General features: G+C 41.2%; 1 protein-coding gene across 1 annotated transcript; it reads left to right on the plus strand.

The window, feature by feature from the left end:
- The first annotated feature begins 18 nt into the window (after window positions 1–18).
- LOC136421161 (DNA topoisomerase 2-alpha-like) lies at window positions 19–23,333 on the plus strand. The gene is made up of 36 exons (XM_066408320.1): window positions 19–361; window positions 1,544–1,747; window positions 2,185–2,278; window positions 2,511–2,574; window positions 4,183–4,328; window positions 4,755–4,912; window positions 5,300–5,452; window positions 5,785–5,958; window positions 6,230–6,331; window positions 6,813–6,950; window positions 7,387–7,525; window positions 8,015–8,172; window positions 8,782–8,907; window positions 9,353–9,463; window positions 10,170–10,275; window positions 10,726–10,835; window positions 11,425–11,632; window positions 11,926–12,047; window positions 12,354–12,502; window positions 13,037–13,268; window positions 13,688–13,887; window positions 14,417–14,552; window positions 15,111–15,306; window positions 15,790–15,917; window positions 16,814–17,029; window positions 17,512–17,718; window positions 18,241–18,300; window positions 18,914–19,055; window positions 19,594–19,746; window positions 20,090–20,261; window positions 20,748–20,819; window positions 21,430–21,560; window positions 21,998–22,126; window positions 22,261–22,389; window positions 22,573–22,667; window positions 22,858–23,333. The coding sequence occupies exons 1-36, from the start codon at window positions 320–322 to the stop codon at window positions 23,023–23,025; spliced, it is 5,070 nt and encodes a 1,689-aa protein (XP_066264417.1). The 5' UTR covers window positions 19–319; the 3' UTR covers window positions 23,026–23,333.
- Window positions 23,334–25,076: the final 1,743 nt, after the last annotated feature.

Consider the following 25,076-nt stretch of genomic DNA (forward strand, 5'->3'; position numbering starts at 1 on the left):
AGAACCAATGAAGGGGACTTTTGCATCACGCACATGGTCCTTCAAAATGGCGGACATTTGAATTACGTCAATCTAGTCTGTGCTTGATTTACTTGTAATATTTTCGTCCGTTTGCTGCCTAATTCAAGATCAAGGAATTTTAGCTATTGGTCTTGAAACTTCTTCATTTCTGCCGATCTTGAAATTCACATTGGATCCGATCGTAGGCAGCGAAGAGCCGGTTTTGAAGAGCCGGCTTTTTTTCGAACCAGAACTTCAAGCTGCGTGGTCTCCGTTAGATCATCAAACCTAACCCGGAGTCCTCCAGCAAAATACCAAGATGGCGGCAAAAGAAGGAACAAGTTCGCTTCCTGATTGGGTGGTACGTATAACATCGTGATTAACATTTGATTAGATTATTTTTTTGCGATTGCAGATGTCAGTCATGAGGATCCGTCCTTTGTTTTTATCGATGTGCGTTCCGATGCACAGATTTGGGGCCAGCTGCGTCTTCGTTCCAACGATCGATTACAGAAAAAGACCCGTTTTATTGATATTTGGGATATATACCAATTTCTGTCCAAGCATCATGTTCGTTAGTGGCACAGAAGCTCAATAATTTATGCGTAAATTTCGATAATAAAAAAATCGTCTGTTCGCCGGTGAAAATCTCGCCTGAAGTCTCGTGATAGAACACGAGATTTTAGATTCGAATAGCGCGTTCTGATTGGTCGGTGTGGTTTTGGCGGTTGTGGCAAATTTCGGCCGACTTTGTATCGTTTTTCTGCCGCTGGCACACACTTTCCCTAAAAATCGTAATTTTCACGCGTTTTGTGTCGTGATTCTTCTCAGAAAATATCCAACAGAGTTTGGAGAAGTGATTGACATCGTAGTCAAGACGTGACAAAGGTTCTTTGTTAAAATTTCGGCGTAAATTCAGCTGAACTTTTGAGCGCAAGATATTCAAGATGGAGGCGGAAAGTCCTCTAAGGGTGAGCTGGGCTGTTTTTACTATCGGAGATCGTTACCGCCTTCTGATTCGTACCTGCCGATTCCCTTATGATTCAGTGGACTGTTGCTGCTTGTAATATAAGTTTTATGTCTTTTGACTTCTTTCTAGAACAGTTCAAAAAAGTTGCTAGATGTCCAAAGTATACTATATGTTGATAATTTTCACGCGCACACACACACACCTTTCCAGCTTGTCCCTAAATAATTTCGTTTGGTGGCTAAATACTACTACATGTAGTAGTACATCATTATTTTGATCATTCAAATCGAACGAGGGAAGCCAGTGGGAACACCCGCTTTGAAGGTTATTGCAGCCCAGGTATGATATGATACAAGTAGTACTACTAGTAGTAGTAGTCCACTGTTTTCTGCTGCTGCAGTAGTTGAAACATATATAGATATAATACAACCTAGAATAGAAAGACACCCTCCAAGAGTTACAATGGTAATGTAACATTACCATTGCAACTCTTAGAGGGTGTCTTAAATGTAGATATTATAATTTATACCATTGCAAAGTAACACTCATCTTTCCCCCCGCACCGCCCCACAGACCTTGTTTGACAATGCCCAAAAGAAGGCAGAGAAGAAGGCACCAGCCGCGGCCGGAGACGACGCCCCTCCTAAGGAAGCAAAGGGAGGAAAGAAGAACAATAAACGCCTCTCCGTGGAGCGTATTTACCAGAAGAAGACACAGTTAGAACACATCCTGCTCCGTCCTGACACCTACATCGGATCTGTGGAACATCTTACACAGGTACCTTTTCAGTACTGGTTATGTCAATTTGAAAGTACATTGTACATGTATCATCGACATTGTCCCTAAAGCCAGGGAGACTTCTTTTGGCTTCTTTATTCCCAAAATCACCAAAAAATAGAGATATGTATGTAGTAATATGTACAGTGTGTGGTACTGTATTTTCCTGGCAAAATGTTGTGTTCTTGGGAAAGGCACTTCACAGGACACCCACGTGTACAAATGGGTACTTGACTTGGGTTGGGCAGGTACAACTTAAATAATAGTCAGCGGAAGGAAAGCAATGGGTTCCGCCACCCATTACCGTACCCTAGACACAGTGGATAACAACCCGCTACCCCTAGGGCCTCGAAAAGGCCATGGTACTACCTTGTATGTGTATCATGTGACAGTGTATGAGACAGGTAGATTTTTAAACCTTTATCATTTTTTTCCAGAACATGTGGGTCCATGATGGTCCAGATGTGGGCCTGGTGAATCGTTCCATCACCTTTGTTCCTGGTCTCTACAAGATCTTTGATGAAATTCTCGGTAAAAAGCACTTACTTGTTATCATTTATGTGATACATATACTGTTCCAGATACTAGTACCTAACCATATGTACCACAGATTGGAGTCTGTTAAAGTTCATTCGAGAAGATAAACAGTTTTATCCTTGTCAGCATTTGTAAATAGTATTAGTAGGCGAGAAATTACAATTTATTGTCTGTGGAATATAAGTACATTTGTGTATGATTTCAAGTTATTTGTGTATGATTTCAGTAAATGCTGCTGACAACAAGCAACGGGATCTAACCATGAACATGATCAAGATCACCATCGATCCGTAAGTGTTCTTTACTTTCGACTTTTCTCATTTTCTCATTTTCAGTTATGTCTTATGAATTAAAAAAACAACCAATGGTACTAGTGGTAGTTATGGTACTGTAATATGTAATATAATTGTGTTGGACTTGAAATGAGCTAGTCTTGCAGAAGCAAAACAATCAAAATATTTCATTGGAAATAACTGATTGTATTACGGTGCATGTATATGTTATGTAATGTAATGTAGGAGAAGTTAATCTCCAAGCAGATCTATCGGTGGCAAGGCAGTATCAAAAGGGCCAACCAGCATCAAAAGGCTTGGTGGCCTTTTTGATACTAGCTGGCCCTTTTCGTACTGCTTTGCCACCAATAGATATGATTAGAGATAAAAGAATTAGGTGTTTTAGTTTGCCTTGAGTCACTTGAATTTGCTGATATGTTTTTTTCCATCCCCCTCTGCTTACATTTGCAGATCTCGGTAGGTGTGATGTACCACCCCAACTCGAGGGTCTGGTATACGTTAGGTGGTAGTAACACTTCCCATAGCTAACAGTACATGCATGAGTATAAAAAGGCCATTGCATAGAAGTCTTAGGAAAGCAAAACAAGTATTGTACATCTGCAAAGTTTTTTTTAACAGTATGTTGTTGCTTGTTCTGAGCAACTATTTATTCCTAGTTGAGCACTTAAAACACTATTGCTATCAAGCATCTAGCTAGGTGAGCGTCTTGGCGACACTCTATGCAAAAAAAAAAAAAGAAATTAGGATTTTCCATTACTCATAGTACATGTAGTAGATGAAAGGAAAAATGTGACAAATAATCGAAATTGGTTGTCATTGCAAAAGCATGTAAAACCTAAGATTGGCGGTGGTTGTATTGCTATGGGAAGTGCTACAGTACCAGGTTGTTCAATAGCAGCCTGGTGTTCCTATGCTTTGTTGGAGCTAGGGCATGTTTGGCTCAGCTTTGTGTTTGCTGCTTAAGGCTTAGAATAGCTGCTTTTGTTTTGTTTTGTTGCATTGATAGATGTGTAGTTGACTTTTGAGTTGGTCACTGCATCATCATAGGGCATGCTTTGCTTCTGGCCTGCGTTATAGTATCAGCTACATTTGTAAAATTCACATGTTTGCCATAACTAACATTTCCAAATGGGCTTTGTGTTGGTTACTGTAATGTGCTATAGGCAGTGAGTTTTTAATAATATCACAAATGCTTAACCCCTGTTAACCCAATTGTTACAATTGACAAAGTTTAGCAATGCTGTATTTTATTTTCTTGCAACAGCATCCTATTCATTTTGTCCATTGTTTTTGAAGTTCTATGGCCCTACCTAGATAAAACATGTTCATGAAGTGAGCACCATTGGTGCATAATGTCGTACCTGCTAGTAAAATGCCTGTTCCAATTAGCCATTTAAATTATACATCCCTTCAGCGTTAGCAACACTTATCTAGCAAAGTTAACTTGATATAGAAAAAGTAAAATGAAATAAAATAAGATGAGAATGTTTGTGTGGAAATCTCCCTCAAAGTAATGTTTCATGACTACATATAATATATTGTCCCCCTTTAATTCTGACAATTTAGTTTCACTTGTACATGTTTTCCTGTGTGTTTCGCCTGCAGGGAGAACTGTAAGATCTCCATCTGGAACAACGGAAAGGGGATCCCCGTGGTCATGCACAAGGAACAGCAGGTGTACGTGCCCACCCTCATCTTCGGACACCTTCTCACCTCCTCCAACTACAACGACGAGGAAAGGAAGGTCACAGGTAAAGCATAATTATTTTCTTTTACATACTTAAAACTAACAGGGTTTTTTCTAGAAAAATTTAACAAGAGGGAGTACACACAGGCCAGGGAGCGAATTCTATGAATTTATGGAAGAATCCATTGCTGAGTGACGGCTGTATGCTGGATATTAAGCTAAAATCTGAATTCGACAAGGGAATGCTGGGCTGAAACAAGAGGGTGCAGCGCCCCTCTCTCCCGATTTAGATGAACCCCTGACTAATAAAAGGGTAGTAAAACCTAAATTTGAAAAGCCTGCCATACTGTGCTTGATATACCCAACAGTCAAGTTGTCACTCGTTCTACATAAGTCGGTAATAGTTCGAGTTAACAGTGGTTTCCAAGTTACGGTCTGTATCTTTATTGTCCCAAAGTAATAGCACAATTCCTGTTGTCTGTACCTTCAGGTGGAAGGAATGGTTACGGTGCCAAGCTGTGCAACATCTTCAGCTGTGAGTTCACCATAGAAACTGCCTCCAAGGAGGAGGGCAAGAAGTTCAAACAGACCTGGAAGAACAACATGGGCAAGGCTGGGGAGCCCAAAATCGTTGACTACCATGGTGCAGTAAGTGAAGACTTCTTATGATTAATGCTTTGGTTCTTCGCTAATGCTCAAGTTTATACATATCACATATCTGTCACATTCACATATCTGAAAATGAAGTCAATTATGTCATCCAAGACCTTTTTGATCAAATGGAAAAAAGACATGCATGTCCATAATAGCATTTCAAAAGATTAAAGAATCCTGCTGCAGTACCAAGGTAGGCCACCAGGAGGCCCAAAATCGACCTTGACCACAACACCTATCCACATTCCAAATATCATCACAATCCATCTAGAGGTTCTAAGTTATTCCACTAGACACGTGCACACGCAGACAAACATAACTTTTTTAAAGAGTAGTTAACAGTCAGCATCATTTAAAATCTTAACTGTTGTCTTTTTCCAGGACTTCACCTGTGTGACCTTCAAGCCTGACCTTCCGAAGTTTAAGATGGAGCGCCTGGATGACGACACAGTCGCGTTGCTAAGGCGACGGGCGTACGACATCGCCGGCTCGACCAAGGGTGTTAGGGTCCTCCTGAACGGAGAAAAACTGCCTGTGAGTATCCAGAAAGTCTTGTCAACTTGACATGTAGTTTTGCTATGCTTCTCCTAGCTGCTCAAGTCTTAGACCAGGGCTGTCCCTAAGCAATGGAGCAAGGGCGCTGCGTCTCTCCCCAAAATCCCAGCGCCACTCCCCCGCTTTTCAAATTTAGGGTATTGTCTTTGCATTTTCTGCGACAACCAGGGAAAAAACTCCAAATTGGCAGAAGCTTGACCGAGCATTTGGGTTTCTAAGGGCCCCTACGCTTGGATTTCTACCAAGCAGTTATGTGTGACATGAATTTACATACTGTTAGTGTTACAAATGGTGTTTCTTGTTCCTCCCAGATCACATCGTTCCGCCAGTACGTAGACTTGTACTTGAACGGGAAGACCGATGAAATCGGCAACCCCCTAAAGGTTGTCCACGAGGTCGTGAACCCGCGCTGGGAGATCTGCGTGGTGCAGAGTGACAAGGGCTTCCAGCAAGTCAGCTTCGTCAATAGTATCGCCACCACAAAGGTAAGAAGGAAGAGGTCATTCTGTCAGTTCGCACCACTTTGCACCCTTCTTTTGAGCTCACATTGTTTAAGAAAAATGTCTCATAAGGTCAACAAGATGAAATGAATTCCTAGTCTCAAGTTAACACAAGTAATTTGTTGGTAATAAACTTGATTTTGAGCTTTTAGAATATGCACTTGAGGCTCTCTCAATCTTTTTAATGGATGATAAAATTGTAACTCTTTCATGATCATGTACTAAAAATCCTAATCTTTGCTGTGTTGTACATTAGGGTGGACGCCATGTTGACTATGTGGTGGACAAGCTAACTGAAAAACTGATAGATGTGGTGAAGAAGAAGAACAAGAGTGGCATACAAGTGAAACCTTTCCAGGTAGGTCTTTGACTTTATTGGAATTGTGACAATACGATACACATGGGACACAGGCAGCTATTGCTGGTGTTGTAACGGCCTAATCCACACATAAAACACTACAGAACACTTGCAAGGCAGATATTGTATAGACCTAGGCCCTACAAATCACAAACGAAGCAAAAATATGATCTATAAAGCAGCATAGTGAAATACAAACTATCACTATCAGTCAATCAGTTCTAGATACTAGTATCACTGAGTATTAGGTATATCAATCAAGAAGCATCCAATTCAACAAGCATTTTGTTATGTGATGTTTATTCCTTAAAACATTTGTAACTAAAAATTCTACTGGTACTACTGGTAGTAGTAGTAGTCAATCAGAGTTTTATGCTTGTCAGAGGCTCACCAGGGGCACAGCACCCTTGTTCCCCTCTTTTGAAAAATCCCTGCCTGATATTTAACATCCTTGAGACCACTCAATGCTTGTTTCCACCAGGTAAAGAACCACCTGTGGGTGTTCGTCAACTGTTTGATCGAGAATCCGTCCTTCGACTCCCAGACCAAAGAGAACATGACACTTCAGGCCAAGAAGTTTGGTTCCCAGTGCACCCCTACCGACAAGTTCATCAAAAGTGTAAGTCATTATCTGAGTTTTATCATATTTACACCAGAAGGAATAGACAGTGCCAAGTCTTTCGTAAGTTATTAGGGAGAAGGAAAGGGTTTTGACATATTTTTCTCTGAAAAGTTATACTGTAAGTCCATTTGATATTGCAGTTGGTAATATTAGGTTGGGGGAAAAAGAAGATCACTGCATTTAATTTTAACAATGGAAACAAACATCACTGTCTCAAATGTTAGTGACCAAATATTTGCAATGATGAAATTTTAGCGGTTTACTAGTGACTATTCAAGTAGCTGAAATTAAGTTACCGTTAACAAATCAAGAATTACAGTAGTCTGTGGGCCAAAGAAATAAGTGTAAAGAAAAAGTCCTCCCCTTTTGCAGAATTACAGTAGTCTGTGGGCCAAAGAAATAAGTGTAAAGAAAAAGTCCTCCCCTTTTGCAGGTCCTTACTTGTGGTGTAGTGGAGAGCATCATGAACTGGGTCAAGTTCAAGACACAGACACAGATGAACAAGAAGTGCAGCGGCACCAAGGCCACGCGACTCAAGGGCATCCCCAAGCTGGACGACGCTAATGATGCAGGTACATGTGCTCCTGGGTTGGTTTTGAAATAATGAAAAGAAAGGTGCATCTGGTAAAGGTAAAGCAGTCATCCTCAATTGAGGTGAAGCATGTTCTAGTAGCCAGTAGTAGTGCAATGCGGCTTTGTTATGCATCAAGTGTTTAGCCAAGCACAGCAGGTCACCCCTTCTCTTCTCGATAAGTGTGTTGGGTAGTTTTACATGCGGAGGTTTGAGGCTTATGCCAGAAGCTCCCTCATACATGGGGCTGCCGGCTTTACATCACCATCCAAAATGACAAATGCAATCCCTTACAACATGTCTGAGCTGGCCATGGGGCCGACCCTTGGATCGAACTCTGGCCCCCGGATCCACGGAATTTGAACCAGATGGCCAAGCAGCGGGGCTGTTACCACTTGCGCCATTTTAAAACAAAGAAACCGTGAAAGTTGTTGATGATTTCTGAGGCTCCTTTTGAAAGTTATGTTCTTACTTCCTGCTTGTCCTGTAGGTACGCGCTACTCCAGGGATTGCACTCTGATCCTCACTGAGGGAGACTCAGCCAAGACACTGGCTGTGTCGGGTTTGGGTGTGATCGGGAGAGACAAGTTTGGTGTCTTCCCACTGAGGGGTAAACTTCTCAACGTCAGAGACGCCACAGCCAAACAGGTACTCAAGTCTTTGTATTTCCCTTCTTTCTTAGCCTTTTGTAATAGCCACGGGCTAGTTGGGCAGCCCTGGCTGTGTGTGCTGAACAACCATTTACCAAGAAAGAAATGATTAAATCCCTTCTTTCTACTGTTTTGGGATTACAGTAAAGATGAGCTTGCTGCGTGTTATATACAGCAAACCTGGGTGGAACTACATAACAAACAAAAAACTTTATGGTACTCTTCCACTCATCTCTACGGAAGTCAAGTGCAGTCGGCCAAGACTCACTGTTCAGGTGGTTACTTGCCATGACAAACCAGCTGGTAAACTGCTCCTTTGGTCTCCAGAAGCTAAAAGGAGAATAGGCTGCCCATACTCGACATAAAGGACCTTATTGAGTCCTGGAACTTAAGTGGAAAAGACCTGACTGACAAAATATATGATAGAGAACACTGGAAGCTGAACTTTGTGTTTGCTTCAACTCTTTAATCTAAGATTAAGAAGTATGAGTCTAAGAGCAAGGAGTATGAAAATGATGAGTTTGGGTGCATATAAGTTATTTAGATGAGGTAGGAATTTTGGTATTGTTTGTTTTGCTACTAATAACGAACCTTATTTTACTTAAAGATCATGGAGAATGCTGAGATCAACAACGTCATTAAGATCATGGGCCTGCAGTACAAGAGGAAGTACGAGACTGACGACGACATGAAGACGCTACGCTACGGCAAGATCATGATCATGACAGATCAGGTATTGTACAGGTGTTCTGTCTTTTTTTCTTTCAAGTTGACCAAAACATGGTTTTTATAATCTCTTGTATCCCTTAGTCTAACTATTCGACTGTTAGGGCACCACAGAAGATCTGGCAGCCAGTTTTGTCCAACCCTTCTTAGTTTTCTATTTTCTTAGCGTCTCACACAGTTTCACGACTGCTCATTTTCTGATATTATGCTCCCATCTTTTTCGTTTCCAACCCCTCTTTCTTCCTTACTGGACAGTTCTTTGCATGATAGACATAACATTTGGCTAGTCCCGATGACCGTGACACATGACCATACCTTTTCTTTACTATGGTGAGGAGGTCTTTGTACGGACTGATGTTTTGTTTGACTCTATTCAGTACTTCAGCACATTATGTTTTCTATAGCACATAACAAAATGTAACAACTAACATGTCCCAATGTTCTGCACACAGGATCAAGACGGTTCCCATATCAAGGGACTCCTGATCAACTTCATCCACCACAACTGGCCATCGCTGCTCAGACTACGTTTCCTGGAGCAGTTTATCACTCCCATCGTCAAGGTGGGTCCTTGAACAGGCTTTAAGATAGCATTTATAGACACGGCGTAACATGTATGTTAGTTAACTTATATATAACAACACGGTGTATTCCGTATCGGCATCGCCATATTCTATGAAAGCCCATTTGATAAAAGTAGAAGCCTGTGTGATAACTTGGGTTATCACACGTATCGAATGTTTATTTTTTTTATAAGTGAGGCTGAATAGTAACCAGTTTGTAGACATTTCACAATGAATTGTCTGGGATGAGGAGACTCTCCACTGAAGCAGTGTACTGTAATTCTTGTTCTTTACACTGTAGCTTTATGTTCACTGTTTTCACGTTTACCTCTGAACCGTGAACTTATCACCATGAAAAAACCTTATTAATGATTCCTTCACACAACCGTTCCGTAAATCACCTACCGCCACTGTGAAGTTGAAGTTCAGTGAAAATGTCCATTTTCCTTACACCGTGAAATTTTGCTACCGTGAAGATAAAGTGAATTAGAGTAACCAGTTTGTGGACATTTGACAATTCACAACGAATTATCTAGGATGAGGAAACTCTCCACTGAAGCAGCGTACTCTGTAACTTTGTTTTATTGAGATCTTCATCAGTGTCAGAGACACTAATCTGCCACTTACAGAATAAATAGAATGAAATTTATATAACAAAAAATTATACAATTGGTAAACAGAAAATTATTTCCCATAACACTGACAGGTTAGCAAGAACAAGCAGGACCTGTCCTTCTACAGTCTTCCAGAGTTTGAGGAGTGGAAGTCAGAAACTAGCAACTGGCACACATGGAAGGTCAAGTACTACAAAGGTGTTGTCCCAAAAATACCTATGTTCTTGTCTTTGTTGCATAGTCATTTTGTCCCTGAATTTGTATCCGGGGTTGGACAAGTTTTTGAAAAATTGACTTGCCCTACAGTGCAAGTACACAAAAGATCTACTTGCCCAAACCGACTTTTCCCTGGCCTGAAATCTATATGACATATTTCTATGTAGTTTTACTTGCAGCAAGGATATCTTTTTATGAAGGGAAAATAACATACATAGAAAAATCACACTGGCCCAATCACCCAAGTATGGTAGGACATGCACTTGCCCGATCAGCACTTTCACTTGCCCTGGGCAATCGGGCCAATGGAATTGTCCAACCCTGTGTATACAGAGAGGGTTTGTTTTGAATTGTTAGAGGTGTGGATGTTGCCTTACTGCAACCGTTAAGAGCTTTTGCTAACTGATAAAATCTATCTTGACCCACACCAAGGTTTGGGTACGAGCACGTCTAAAGAAGCAAAGGAGTACTTTGCAGACATGCATCGTCACCGCATTCCTTTCAAGTACAACGGTCCTGAGGACGATGCAGCCGTTGATCTGGTAAGTACCATCTTGAGGGTTTTTTTCGCAGACGGCGTCACTGTCAAATGTCTGACAGGTTTCTGGCCTGTACTGTATGGAAACTCACCCTGCACGTGCACCCAAAATTAGAGATGTGCACCTAAATTTTGACTGTGGGTGCACCAGTAGACCTAGATATTTTGTAGACTATAGAGTGAAGGTGTTATAATTGTACACTAGTAGGATACAGAATATTCTTGAAATGTAAGTATTAGAAAAAGCAATAGAAACATTAGTTGTACTTAATTTGATGTATTGCTTGAAATTTTAAAGTTAGGTACAGAATGACAGATTGAATTTCTTAGGAGAGGCAGTGGTGTTAAACTTTGTAATTATGTTTTGCTGACATTCAACTTTATTTTCTTTGGTGGTGGTGCACCCAAAATTCTCTCTGTGTACCTAATTGTTTGGGTTGGGTAAACCAGTGCCCCTATTTCCAAAAAGGAATTTCGAGCCCTGAAACTGTAGACAGGAGATGTGTTTTTCTTTTGCAAGGTGTACCTAGAGTTTTGTCCTCTCTTTAGAACAGATTTAACCTCTTGCTTTGTTGCTGTCCTGTTTTCCCCAGGCCTTCAACAAGAAGAAGTGCGACAACCGTAAGGAGTGGTTGACCAACTGGATGCAGGACAGGAAGCAGCGGAGAGAGATGGGCCTGGGCGAGCAGTACCTGTACGGCAAGGAGACCAAGTACCTCACCTTCAATGAGTTCGTCCACAAGGAACTGGTCCTCTTCTCCAACTCTGACAACGAGAGGTCCATCCCCTCCCTAGTGGACGGTGAGCTGCTCCGTTTTGTTATATCAGGGGGTCTGGAATTGGAATCTTAAACTGTTAGCAAGGGGGTGTTATTGACTCGACTGGTAAAAGAGTTTGTGCACGCTGACAGTTTTTTTCTTTCTCTAGTTCCAACAATGAATGACAGATTGCATGATTTCATATTAAGAGTTCTCTGACTGGAGTTTTTAACCCGTCACACAATAGCCCAGATTTAACAGTACGGCAGTTCTCTTTGTGAAGTAGTTGCATGTTTTTTTAAGAGAAATTTGATAACAACTGTTGTTAAATCCCAGGCCTGAAGCCCGGCCAGCGTAAGGTGTTGTTCACGTGCCTGAAGCGTAACGACAAACGGGAGGTGAAGGTGGCCCAGCTGGCTGGTTCTGTGGCAGAGATGTCAGCATACCATCATGGAGAGGTTTGTTTGTTAATTGTCTCTCCTCTCTAGTGTGCCGTGGGGTATCAGCATTATTTCTTGCCTCTGGTTAAGCTACAAGTTCATTACAGTCCCTCCCCGAAAGTAGAAAATGAACATCCCTACTTCCAGTTTCTCTTGTAATCCTCAGTTTCTTTCAAGCCACACAGAATTTCCGGCTCTCAAATTTTAAATTTTCAACATGGAGAGGTTTCTTTCTTTGTTTTGTTGTACATGGCCAATTGATCACCTTGCTAGATACAGAAATTATTTAAGGAAGCTGATTTTGTTATGTTATTTTTTCTTCAGATGTCGTTGATGGGAACCATCATCAACTTGGCGCAGAACTTTGTCGGCAGCAACAACATGAACTTGCTGCAGCCCATCGGTCAGTTTGGTACGAGGATCCACGGCGGCAAGGACGCAGCCAGCCCTCGATACATCTTCACAATGCTCAGGTAAAGGTTGCCACAAATCCACAAATATTCTATTGTTGTTTAAACATTGAAACTGTAATTCATTTTATCTTCACGTTAGCAAAATTTCACGGTGTAAGGAAAATGGACATTTTCATTGAACTTTAAGTTTAACTTCATGGTGGCGCAGAGTGATTTACAGAACGGATGTGTGAACGAATCATAAATAATTACAATTTCACGGTGATGATAGAAAAAGTATTTCAAGCCCTGATCATCATCTACAGCTGCAGTGCAAATTCAAGCAGTCAGAATTGCCCTGAGGAAGGTTGTGTACAGAGTCTTTTTATCCAGTGACATCCAAACTGATGAAACTATTCAAGGAATCTTTAAAAAAAAGTTTTCCACTTCTTGCTAAATCTGTTGCTTTCCCTTCAGCACACTTACAAGGAAGTTGTTCCACGCCTTTGATAGCCGATGTTGAACTACCAGTACAATGACAACAATCAAAATCTTTTCTGCAATCATAAAAAGAGTTTCCCGCTTCTTGCTAAGATCTGTTGCTCTCCTTTCCAGCACACTTGCGAAGAAGATGTTCAACACCTTTGATGAGCCGATGCTGAACTACCAGTATGACGACAACCAGAAGATTGAGCCGGAGTGGTACATCCCCATCATCCCCATGGTCCTGGTGAACGGCGCCGAGGGCATCGGGACGGGGTGGGCCACCAAGGTGCCCAACTACGACGTGCGCGAGATCATCAACAACGTGCTGAGGATGATCGACGGAAAGGATCCCCTGCCTATGGTAATTTGTTAGTTGTTGTTGTTTACCTTGTAGTGCCTAGTCACGGGTCAGTTTCTTTGCTGTTTCAGTAACAGGGTATATTTCAACAGGGAGGGGTTGCTTGCCCTTCCCCTTTAACATGTTCGAGGCACCTCCTCAAATGTGGGACCCAAATTTTAAGTCCCTTCCGAAATTAAGACGGTGCAGTCCAACCGAGATGTCTTGTCCCAGGATTGAACCGGGGTTAGCAACTATTTGGAACCAGGAGCTCAACTGTGAGGCTGCTACCAGTTGAACTAAAGGGACATCCCTTCATTTTTTAGAACACGTTGCAAAAGAATAATTATTTTTGATGCTCCTGTCAAAAGATAAAGTGTTTATTTGAACCTTTGCGTAGTCACTAGTGTAACAACAGATTTTGTCTATTCCCTTCTTCCCAGATTCCTTCCTACAAGAACTTCAAGGGAGATATTGAAGAGTTGGACGAGAACCGTTATGTGGCAAACGGTGAGGTGGCCATCCTGGACAACAACACCATCGAGATCACGGAGCTGCCCATCCGCACCTGGACACAGAACTACAAGGAGACTGTCCTGGAGGTCATGCTGCACGGAACAGACAAGACTCCCAGCATGATCACGTATGTCTGTCTTACAGCTGTGATTAAAGTTTGTCATAGAATGCCCAAGTGCCATTGAATGGCCAACTCGCGTTGAATGGCTGAGTGACTAGGCAACTTTTTACTTCTGTGTAAAAATATTAAGTAATGACCTTTCCGTCTGCTTTGTCAAACATACCTTTTAACACGTCAATGAAGGTTAGACATCCAGGTAATAAGATACGCAAGGTAACAGTCACTCAAGCAACTGGATGGATTTTGGAAACGGTCAGATGTTTTAGCTGTTGTGTTACGCCGAATGGCGGTTATACCGGCTATATAGATACAGATACAGAGGTAGCATCCACTACTTTTCGTCAGTGACCACAAAGACTGCTTGCTCCAGTCACTGACAAAAGGTAGTGGATGTTGCCTGAAATGTCTGACCATTTCCAAAATCCTTGCTTGAGTGACTGTTACCTTGTATACCTTTAAATAGTGGACAGAAATTGATTTAATGGAACTCTCTCATTGTGGGTGACTCTTTCTCTATGTGCTCTGATCACTGTAGAGATTACAAGGAGTACCACACAGACACGACGGTCCGGTTTGTGGTCTCCATGACAGAAGAACAGCTGATGAAGGCTGAAGCAACAGGACTGCACAAAGTCTTCAAACTACAGGCCAACATCGCCTGCACCAACATGGTAAGGCTTAACCTTCTCCCTGCTGCCTAACTCTGTAACCAGTAGAGAATGGAGTGCCAAACGGCTACTTCAATGTGCTAACGGTTAAAGCTCCCACCTCTAGCTTTAATACATTTTGTCTGTGCTGTTCACTACACCAGTCTTATTAGTAAAGTATGCCCAACCCACCAATACCACAGTCAAAATGAATGGATGCAAAATCATAGCCAGGAGTTAGAATGGTTTGTTGGTCAGAAATTACCTGTACAATGGCAGCCAGTGCTCAATTGCTGCATGGCCTACAACCACATAATACACAACAGATACATATTTGCTCCACACTTTGTGGAACTGTCGCAAGGGTCTGGACGGCTGCCATTCGGCGCCAGCAGGTGACCTCAATATGACCTTCCCCAACCAAAGTCAGAGAAGTTTGCATATTTGTAGTGCTTCCCTTGGAACAGCTGGAGTTCAAACTTTGCAACTTTATTATGCAGTTAGCTTTGCAGTATATTGGGACCGAATTATTTTAATTTTACATGGTGCATTTTTAAAAACAGATGTCTGTATTTCCTTTAGGTTCTGTTTGATCATAATGGCTGCCTGCGGACCTACAACAGCGCCCAGCAGATCCTGCAGGAGTTCTTTGACCTGCGGCTTGAGTGGTACACCAAGAGGAAGGACTGGGTGATGGGGATGTTGGAGGCTGAGTCCAGCAAGCTCAACAACCAGGCACGCTTCATCCTGGAGAAGATAGAGGGCAAGATCATCATCGGTCAGTCACATTTCTCTTATACAGGGGTTTTTCTAGAAAATAATTGCATGCCATGATGAGACGCGAGGGAGTTGAGAGACAGAGCAAGGGATGGTGTTTTTTTTTTTTCTCCTTTCCCTCGGTGTGGAGTTTGAGAGAAGTTATTGAAATTCTTTTTAAAGCTTTCTGTTGGAATAATCCTGTGTACAAAACAAAAGTGAACAAAGAAGAACAATGTTTCAACTGTCAAAAGCCTTTATCTGTCAAAAGAATGTGAAATACAGTAAGACTTCTTTGATTCTGTTTTGAATTTTCATCACTCAAGATGTCAGATCTGAAATTTTATGTCTCTTGCCAGGGGTTTACCAAAAAAGACACTGTCAGGTTTTTGCTAGGATCGGTCAGGTAACCGGAAACACAACATGTTTTTTCTTCCTAGGCCTTATTGTAGTACAGCTGGAACTGAGAGGTGCTAATCTTCTGTTTCTCCTTCTCCCCCTTTAGAGAACAAACCAAAGCGTGAGCTGATCCAGATGCTCCAGGCCCGCGGGTTCGACAGCGACCCCGTCAAGGCGTGGAAAGAGTCGCAAGCGGACAAGGACAAGCCTGATGACCTCCTAGATGCAGAGGAGGTTTGTCAGCTGACTTACTATTAATTATAATATCTACGTAATTCTAAAAGATATGGGAAGTTTTACAAACAGACATTTAAATGAAACTGTATTATCTAAAGAAGTAGTATTCAATATCACTTGTCTCTTTACTATTCTATACAAAGTCCTATACCATTGCCAGCAGGCGTTCTGCCTGAAGTTTTCAGTCTTATTCAATGCAGTCATTGATACCAATTACTGTAAATTACTCTTACTGAAAGCATTTTACCAGATGTCTTTTCCAATACCTAGGTAAAGATTTATATTACATGTCCTTGTATAAACTGTACTGTTAGTAAAGGTGTCAATCCATTGTGAGGGATGTTTGTCCCTTTTGCAGAAGAAAGGGAGTGGAAATTCCTGTTTAGATTGAATTCTGTTCTTATGTTCACCTATTCGTCTCTCTCTCCATGTTGTGCCTACTATTCACATGGAATTCAGGCTTTCTGCACAAGGGTATAAAATTTCTTTTTCTCATGATGTTTTCTATTGTCTTAATCTACTAGTACCTACTTAGAATAATGTTAGTAAAGCTTGCACTTACAGTATCTGAAATCTTTCTATTTGTTTCAATCAACCATCAAACTGAAGTAGTATGTACTTTGACTGTTGATAGCTGGACAAGTTGACTTTGCACTGATGAAGGTAGCCAACCGGCTGCCGAAACGTCAGTAGAAAAGGAAAGAAAAATAAGGTTGCATACCTAGGAAAACTATGTTGAATGTTGAAAGAACAGAATACCATCAGGAACATCTGTCCCCTATCTCTTATCCAGTTTTGAATTCATTCAGTAACAAAAATAAAACCTGTAGATCTATTCTTTGAACCTTTGTAGTTTTGCTTCTAAACCATTGCTTGCTAATGTTGGCCAACAGGATGAGGCTGAGAGCATTGCGTCCTCGACAGCGTCGCGTGGCGGCCCGGACTACAACTACCTCCTGGGGATGCCCCTGTGGAACCTGTCCAGGGAGAAGAAGGAGGAGCTCCTGAAGCAGCAGCGCGAGAAGGGGCAGGAGCTCGAGGATCTGCGACACAAGACGCCCAGCGACTTGTGGAAGGACGACTTGAACGACTTTGTGGAAGAGCTTGAGGTATTTCCTACCTAGTTCGTTTGTTCTCTAATGCCTCTACTTTTGTCCTAGACACTATGCCCCAATGTGGGGTCTTGTCTAGTATTGTATAATAGATGTTTGTTCAGACCCTTGTTGTAGTGCCTAGTGGCACATAAGGCAGCAAGTTACCTTGCTGTTTCAGTAGCTGGGTATATTTTTACAGGGAGGAGTTGCTAGCCCTTCCCCTTTGATGTGCACAAGGCACCTCCTTGAACATGAGATTGAGAACCACATTTTATGTCCCTTCCGAAAGATGGTGAAGCCCCAACCAAGTGACCCCGGGACTTGAACTGAAGTCTAACTGGGAGGCTGCTATAAGTTAGGCCACAGAGACATCCCTAGATCATCAGACGTACACAATTGTGAATAACTACTACAGAACAGAATGCCATCTGAAACATCTTCCCCATCTTTATCTACATGTATATGTAACAAAAATAACACAAGTTCTTGGTTTGTAGAGAGTGGAACAGCAGGAGAAAGAAGACGAGCAAAGCTCGGGGAAAATCAAGGCCAAGGATCCTAAGGGAAAAAACAAGCGCACCGCAGCAGTGAAGCACGAGTACAAGCCCTCTCCCGTTGGAAGGCGCGTCATCCCAGTCATCGACCCCGCCATGAAGAAAGCTGCCGCCAGCAAAGCAGCTCAGGCAGAAAGGAAGAGAGTCAAGGTACACACTCAATATAAACTCCCACTCATCAGGTCTAATAGATTAACAGACTCCATCATTATGAGAGCTTTGAAAGCCTGGTTATAGGCCCATGTACGCTTTTGTCACTGTCCATCTAAAGGAAACCTTTTAAAAGTATATGAGTTTTTAAATATGAAAATCTTGAGGTAAATTTTTATAATTGACTGTAATGTTTACGTGCTCTTAAAATATTACTTCTTTAGACATGTAGAAAATCTAAATGCAATTCAGTTGTCTTCCAAGATGATTTTACATTAAAGATTGATACAGTTGTTATTGCAAGGACATATTCTGTTGTAACCAGTAGTGTAGAACTGTAATGTATAACTTTTCATTTGTACAAGTAAGATTTAATGTTGGAGTAAACAATAGCAAAGAAAGATTTACTATGTTTAAGCAGTCATAAGAAAGTGAGAGCTGTAACTTTGAAGATGGTTTGTGTGTGAACGCTTGTAGAATGTTTTAACCCAATACGTGTTGTTCCTTACATGATAATCACAGTTGCAGTACACACTTTCTGGGGAAATTGGGAAAGCATATTTGGAATTGGAGCTAGATGAAGTATATCCATTTTTATTTTATTAAAAGGGGGTTACAAGGTTGCTTTGTGGTCTCACAGATCCAATGTGCTTGCTGCAGTGTTGAATCACAGAGTAGGCAGGATAGAGCAACATGAAACTTTGAAACTGGCCCTTATTGCTTTCAAGTTGCTTCTAAGTGCTTCAAAATGCATGGATGCTTTGATAGTCATGCTGGGGGCTTCTCAAATAGGGTGAATGAATTACGAACTGCATACAACTTGACTGTATGGCTTCACCATAGCATTTGTTGTGTCAGAAACAAAGCTGTAATGTAAAAGCTTCAGATGTTTATTTGTATGAGTAAAAAGACTCTTCGTACCCACCCAAGTGTTTAATTCAACCAACCTTTTGGTGACTGCTTGACCCTTCCTCAGGGCAATTTCCTTTTTACTTTTGGGACCGCATCTGTAAGCAGTGACAACTATAGCTGCAGTGCAAAGTGAACCAGTCAGAATCACCCTGAGGAAGGTGACAGACAGTCACCAAAACATTGGCTGAATAAAACACTCTGTTGTGTACAAAGTCTTTATATTCAGTGACTTACCAGCCTGATGAAACTACTCACAAGTATCTTTGTATGGTTTTGTTTACAGAAGGAAAAGGCTGAAGACAAAACCTCAGACATGGGCGACTCCAGCTTCGGCAAAGATGAGGATGAGTTTGGGTTCAAGGCAGCTGCCAAGGAGCTCACTCTGGCCGAGAGGGTAGCCAAGAAGACTAAGGGGGGACTAGGAGGTAACATCCTTTGTTTATACTTTTATAGAATATTCCAAGTATTGTTTCGTATAGAACTAGAGGCCCAAACTTATGTCACATTTTCCCAACCACAAGAGCTATCTACTAATGACAAATCGTGACCATAGCTTATCCAGAACACAGGATATCAAAACCAGAAGTTCTCCTGCAATACCATAGAAAGCCGCTAGTTGGCCCCAAAATGTCTTCATTTTGAGGTCTCATCAAGACCTACCCACATGCTGAATATGAAGACAATCCATCCAGGCATTCGCAAGTTATCGTGTACACAGACAGACAGACACACATACATACATACATACAAAAACATAACTGTCTTGGCCAAGATTATTAATCGACTTGCTGATAACGATAAATTTATGCAAATGAAAAAAACAGTGGTGTCCTACATGTTTTGTGGAGAAGAATTAAAGAGTAAAAATGAACAGACAACTTCCTGGACATTTTACTGATGGTCTAGACCCTCTGATATTAGTAATAACTACTTTTTGTGTTAAATGTCCTATTGGTTTTACAGCAGGCAAATCAAAGCAGTCTACTCTGGACTTCAAACCGTCCAAGAGGCCAAAGTGGCTGGACGAGGACTCTGATGGGTCAAACGATGACATGTCTGACCACAACATGGACATCGATGTTGCACCGCGGGAAAAGGCGCCCAGGAGAGCAGCAGGTACTATTTTTTGGCCATGTTGATCTGATTATGATTATTTGGAGGACATCTGTGTTTGCCATCCCAGCCACTGTCTTATTGAGTAGACATGCTAATTTTGATTGAGTAGTAGTGCCGTATACAGCTTTTTCTACTAGGTCACATGTGGCCACAGTTTTCAACTGTGACTCGTCTGACAGTAAGTTCCTCCTTCAGGAAGCCTTAGAATGTCCCATTTAACATAATATTCTTTTAAACTCCACACCATCCTCCACTCCCTCGCTGTGCTACCCTTTGCAATTTTTTCCTAGAAACACCGCTGCATACTACATATGCTAACATCAACTACTGTATCTTGTTGCAGCCACTACTGCCAAGAAGTACGCCCTTGATGACGAGAGTGACAAAGAAGACAGCTGGATCCCCTCTGTTGCTAAGGACGACGACGATGACTCCTTCAAGCTGTACAACTCTGACGGTGATGATGATGAGTTTGCTCCCAAGCCAAAGAAGAAGGCCGCTCCCAGAAAACCAAAGTAAGTCCAACTTTTTCAAAAATCAACTTTGACATCAGGAAACTCTTCTTTTCTAAAAAGATTAAAATGCTAAGATTGAAAGCCCTAAGACTGCAGTGAAGTTCACAACATTTTCATAATATATCATCTTCGTCACCATATATCATTTCATTTTTCTCATTGTTTGCAAATGAACAATTTTTACACAAACTGGATTTCATATGCATATTAACTGCTATATGAAAGCCCATAGACCAGTTCAAGACATTTTCATAACATTTCATGTCATTTCATTTTTTTCGTTGAACGCAAACAAACAAAACATGAACTGGATTTCACGTGCATATTAACCACTATGAAACAAATCATGTAGAAATAATCACACTGCCAATTCATCCCACCTTTTATTATTTCTTCGCTTATCACTTGGTTGGTAGAAGTTCTCTCCTGAGTTTCTTTATTTGATTGAGTTATTTAAAATGTGCATGCTTGTAACCCAACCTCTAGTGTTCTTGATAGTGAGGATGATGACAGTGATGCATCCATCCCCGAGCCCAAGCCTCAGAAAAAGGCTGCCAAGTGAGTTATAATAAAGACACAGAAAAGTGCTCAAAACAATTCAACGTTTTGTTGGTGTTTTTTTAACACTTGAAGTTAAAAAGCACTAACTGGTGAACAAGGTGTTGGAAAGGTTTATAGAAAGGGTTTCGTTAGTTTCTTCCTTTGGTACTTCTTAAATGATGGACTTCTTTCTGTGATGTTGCTTATTTTTTATTTTTTATTACTGGTGTACAAATAACATTGTTGGTTTCCTAAAAATGTGTGTCTTTCTTTCTACAGTTTGATTCTAACATGTACACTCCTATCCAGGTTTTGTGTAACAAAGTTTAAAGCTTCACCTTTATCTTCACTTTGTCATTTTTTGTTTCCTGCTGGACTATTTAGAATTTCGTCTTCACCTTATTTACATATCAATTCATAGTCTTCGGTTTAAAACCTGTTGATCTACAAGTCTCTTCCAGTCACTGATGAAAGGTAGTGGATGCTGCTAGAAACGTTTGGCCGCTTCCAAAATCTATCCAGTTGCTTGAGTAACTGTTTTCTTGCATTTGAAGCTGTGTGTATTATTAATTGGACATGTTATATGGTACACAAACAGAGCAGTAACAGGGTCTTATTTTTTTCACAGGGCGACAAAGCCGCCCCCTGCTCCAAAACCCGACCCTGAACCCATGTTTGGTGACAGTGGCTCAGAGGCAGTGTCTATTCCCGACATCCCGGACTCTGAACCAGAGACAAGACCAATAGACATAGACTCAGGTAAGAATCACTCCATCAACAACAAACATTTGCTGATACCATCTCTGAATCTGTAGCATGTAGTAGGCTTGTGGCAAGGAAGCTAGTATGGTCAGTACCAGCAGAGTCATACAGAGGATCAGGAAGTATGGTAAGGCCTAGGAAAAAAGAATGTTGCGTTTCTGGTTACCTCGCCGATCCTAGCAAAAACCTGCCGACACTAACCTTTTCTTTGGGTCTATCGGTGCGGAAAAGACAGCACCATAACTGGAAACATAACATTTTTTCGTAGACCTAAGCTGTTAGTTGTGATTTTAGGTGTGCAGTAGCAGGCAGGAAAAACAAAGAATGCATTCTTAGCTTACTATACAGTGTACACTGATACAGTGTAGAGATGTCATGGAAGTCTAAACTAAAGATCAAAGTTGATTAACAGGATTGATTTTTTTCCTCCACAGACAGAGAAAACCCCATCAGCATTGACAGCGACTCCAGTAGCGCCATCGGGAAGACCAAGAAGGCACCTGCCAAGAAAGCTGCGGGGAACGGAAAAGCACCAGCAAAGAAGGCTCCAAAGAAGACCAAAGGTAGGATTCATATGCTACGCTGATCTCGAGAAAAGTTTTCGTTTGATACATATACATTTCAACTAAAAATGGCCACAGGTTTGAAGTTTTATGGGCTTTATTGACCTCTTCTTCTGTGTGGTGTTTTCCCTCAGCACCAGATACCAACCAGCCGAGCATATTTGATGCCATAGTGAAGGCCAAGGCCAAGATACCTGCTGCAAAAAGGAAGAAGGCGACTTCAGACTCGGACTCTGATGCACCTGTCGCAAAGCCAAAGAAAGGTGAAGTTCATCCACATATTTTGGTTCAAATAAGGCCAAGGGGGGAAAAATGTTGTGTTTCCAGTTACCCGGCAGACGGCTCCTGGCAAGGGACTTCGATGTGATGAAATAATCAAACATACTATTATAAGAATGTACACTAAGCATTATTTGACAGGTACATTTTACATTCTTACATTTTAGCAGCAGCAAAGAAACCTTCCAAGAAGAAGCCAATTGACGACTTTGTCAGTGATGAGTCTGATGCTTCTTCCAAGCCAAAGAAAGCGCCAAAGAAGGTAAGGCATCAAAACAAGCCGAAATGATCATCGTTGACATTATAATAAACTTTTGCTATCGTGGGAACAGTTTTAAAAACACATCGACATTTACTAAACACTTTACAGCTTTGCTGTGTTGGTGGCAACTCTTGAAAGTTTATGTTAAGCCCTGACTGTCATATTCTTTATTTTCCCCCCACAATAACAGAAGTCCAAGAAGGCTGCATACAGTGATGAAGATGATGACGACAGTTTCGCCCCTGAAGATTTTGAAGCTATGCCAGCCGAGACGGTTGCACCGCGGGCACGCTCTGGTCGCAACGCGGCTGCGAAGGCCAAGTACATCTACTCCAGTGACGAGGATGAATTTCAGTAGACCCGTTCCCATGTCAATGGTTATTTATTTCGTGGTCAAGCCTCAAGCAGATGTATGAAACAGGGCTTCTCGTGATGTTTTCTACACTATCATGTTATGAAGCCCTACTTTGGTAACTGGTTATGTTGATTCGGAAACATTTTCTTACCTCTTCAGGGTAGCTTGTGGTAAAAGTAGTCAACATAAGAGCAGTACTAGCCTAAGAGGCTGTTGTAATTCATAATTGACTACACAGACAGTGTGGAAAACTTTTCATGTTTCTTTTCAATGTAAAAATGTCTTCTGTCCTTTTTATATTCTTTGTTGAATTCTTGTTCCAGTATTCTGTCGTTACCTTCATGAACTTGAAGTTATTTTCATTCACTTTTGGATAGCTGAATGTTCTTCTCAAATGTGAAAATGCTAGATCAGTTTCAAGTGAATCCATTTACACTGTAGATGGAAATAGCTGCTGTTTTAGAAGATATTGTACCACAATCTTTTTATACATAAACCTGTGTCCTACTTTTTAGCATAGTTGATTAATTCCTGTCCATATTTTATCTTGAATTTCCAAAGCCACTAGACACATAAATGTACATACTATTAGAAACTATGCATTTCATATCTAGAATTTCGAATGCTCTGTCCACATAATTTTTTCATTCTTTCTCCATTTTTAGATCCTTTTTTTCATCTGAGATAGTGTGTTTGTAGTTGTTTTCTGTATATGTTAGCTGTATAATTAGAGTCATTTTGGAGTCATTTTCAGTGTGACGTTTTTTCTACACTATAAGATGAGAAGTTCAGAAGATGAAGAAAATAGTCTTAGCTATAACGGCCTGGTTTGATGTTTTACCCTCGATCTAGGTTGGGTTAGAGGGTTATGATAAGGGTTAGTAGTTGCCAATATTCCTGTCTGTTAACATTCCATTTCTTCTTATTTGTGTAAATAAAGGAAAATACTCCAAGAACTTTTAACAAAGGTGGTCGGGTTTTTTTCAGTATTGTTTAGTATTTAATGCATAAACGGGTAGTGTGAACTTGGAATCGTTGAACTGATGCATCCTTTTACAATTTAACATTTCGAAGTTCACAGCCCATTCAATATAATACTGAAGTGATTAGCAAGCAATCCGTCTCCGGAACAACAAGAAGTATATAGACCTGTCATTTTGCTTTTGATATTGCAGCAACTGGTACAATTTGATCAGATTTTCTTCTCTTGAATTGTCAAAAGACTTAAGTAGTCAAAAGACTTAAGAAACTGATAGGGGCCCCAACTGACGGTAGCAAATGTGCCCAAGTGAATCAAGCCCGACGTCTCAAAGTACAAAAAAATTGTGGAGAGAAAGCCTTAAAAGTTTTTGCTGCATGGTGTTTTGTGTGGTAATGTTTGGCAATATGTGGATGGTGTTCAGCACCAAGGACCGGTGTGTTTGGCTATGTGTGGATGGTGTTCAGCACCAAGGACAGGTGTGTTTGGCTATGTGTGGATGGTGTTCAGCACCAAGGACAGGTGTGTTTGGCTATGTGTGGATGGTGTTCAGCACCAAGGATAGGTGTGTCTGGCTATGTGTGGATGGTGTTCAGCACCAAGGACAGGAATGTTTGGCTATACGTGGAAGGTGTTCAGCACCAAGGACAGGAAAGTTTGCCTGCGAGTGACTGGCGTTTAACTAATGGCGTGCATTATCTGATTGAATGAATAATAAAGAATGCCTATATCATAGATTCTAGTATTCTTTCACAAACATGCCAGTTAACTCTGAGGAGGAGCAAATAATAAGCGGAAAGACGGCAGAAAAGGTCAAGTAACCAGTGCAAGGCAGGACTCTGGGCATCTAGGTTACAACACCGGGATCGAACCGGACTTCAAATCTTTCCTGGACAAATGAAAGGCCAATCGTAGGAAGAAGAATCTATCTGCTATCATAAGGGCTGCCTGAAGATTGTTGGATGCCTGGATAGTATTTTGTCTCTGTGGAGATTTGCTTGGAGGTAAGGTAAGTGGTACTTGATATATTTGTCTTGGATGCTCTCGTTACTATTATGACAAAACCGCAACTAGA

The sequence above is a fragment of the Branchiostoma lanceolatum genome, chromosome 15, assembly GCF_035083965.1.
Source record: "Branchiostoma lanceolatum isolate klBraLanc5 chromosome 15, klBraLanc5.hap2, whole genome shotgun sequence".
Taxonomy (NCBI): Eukaryota; Metazoa; Chordata; class Leptocardii; order Amphioxiformes; family Branchiostomatidae; genus Branchiostoma; species Branchiostoma lanceolatum.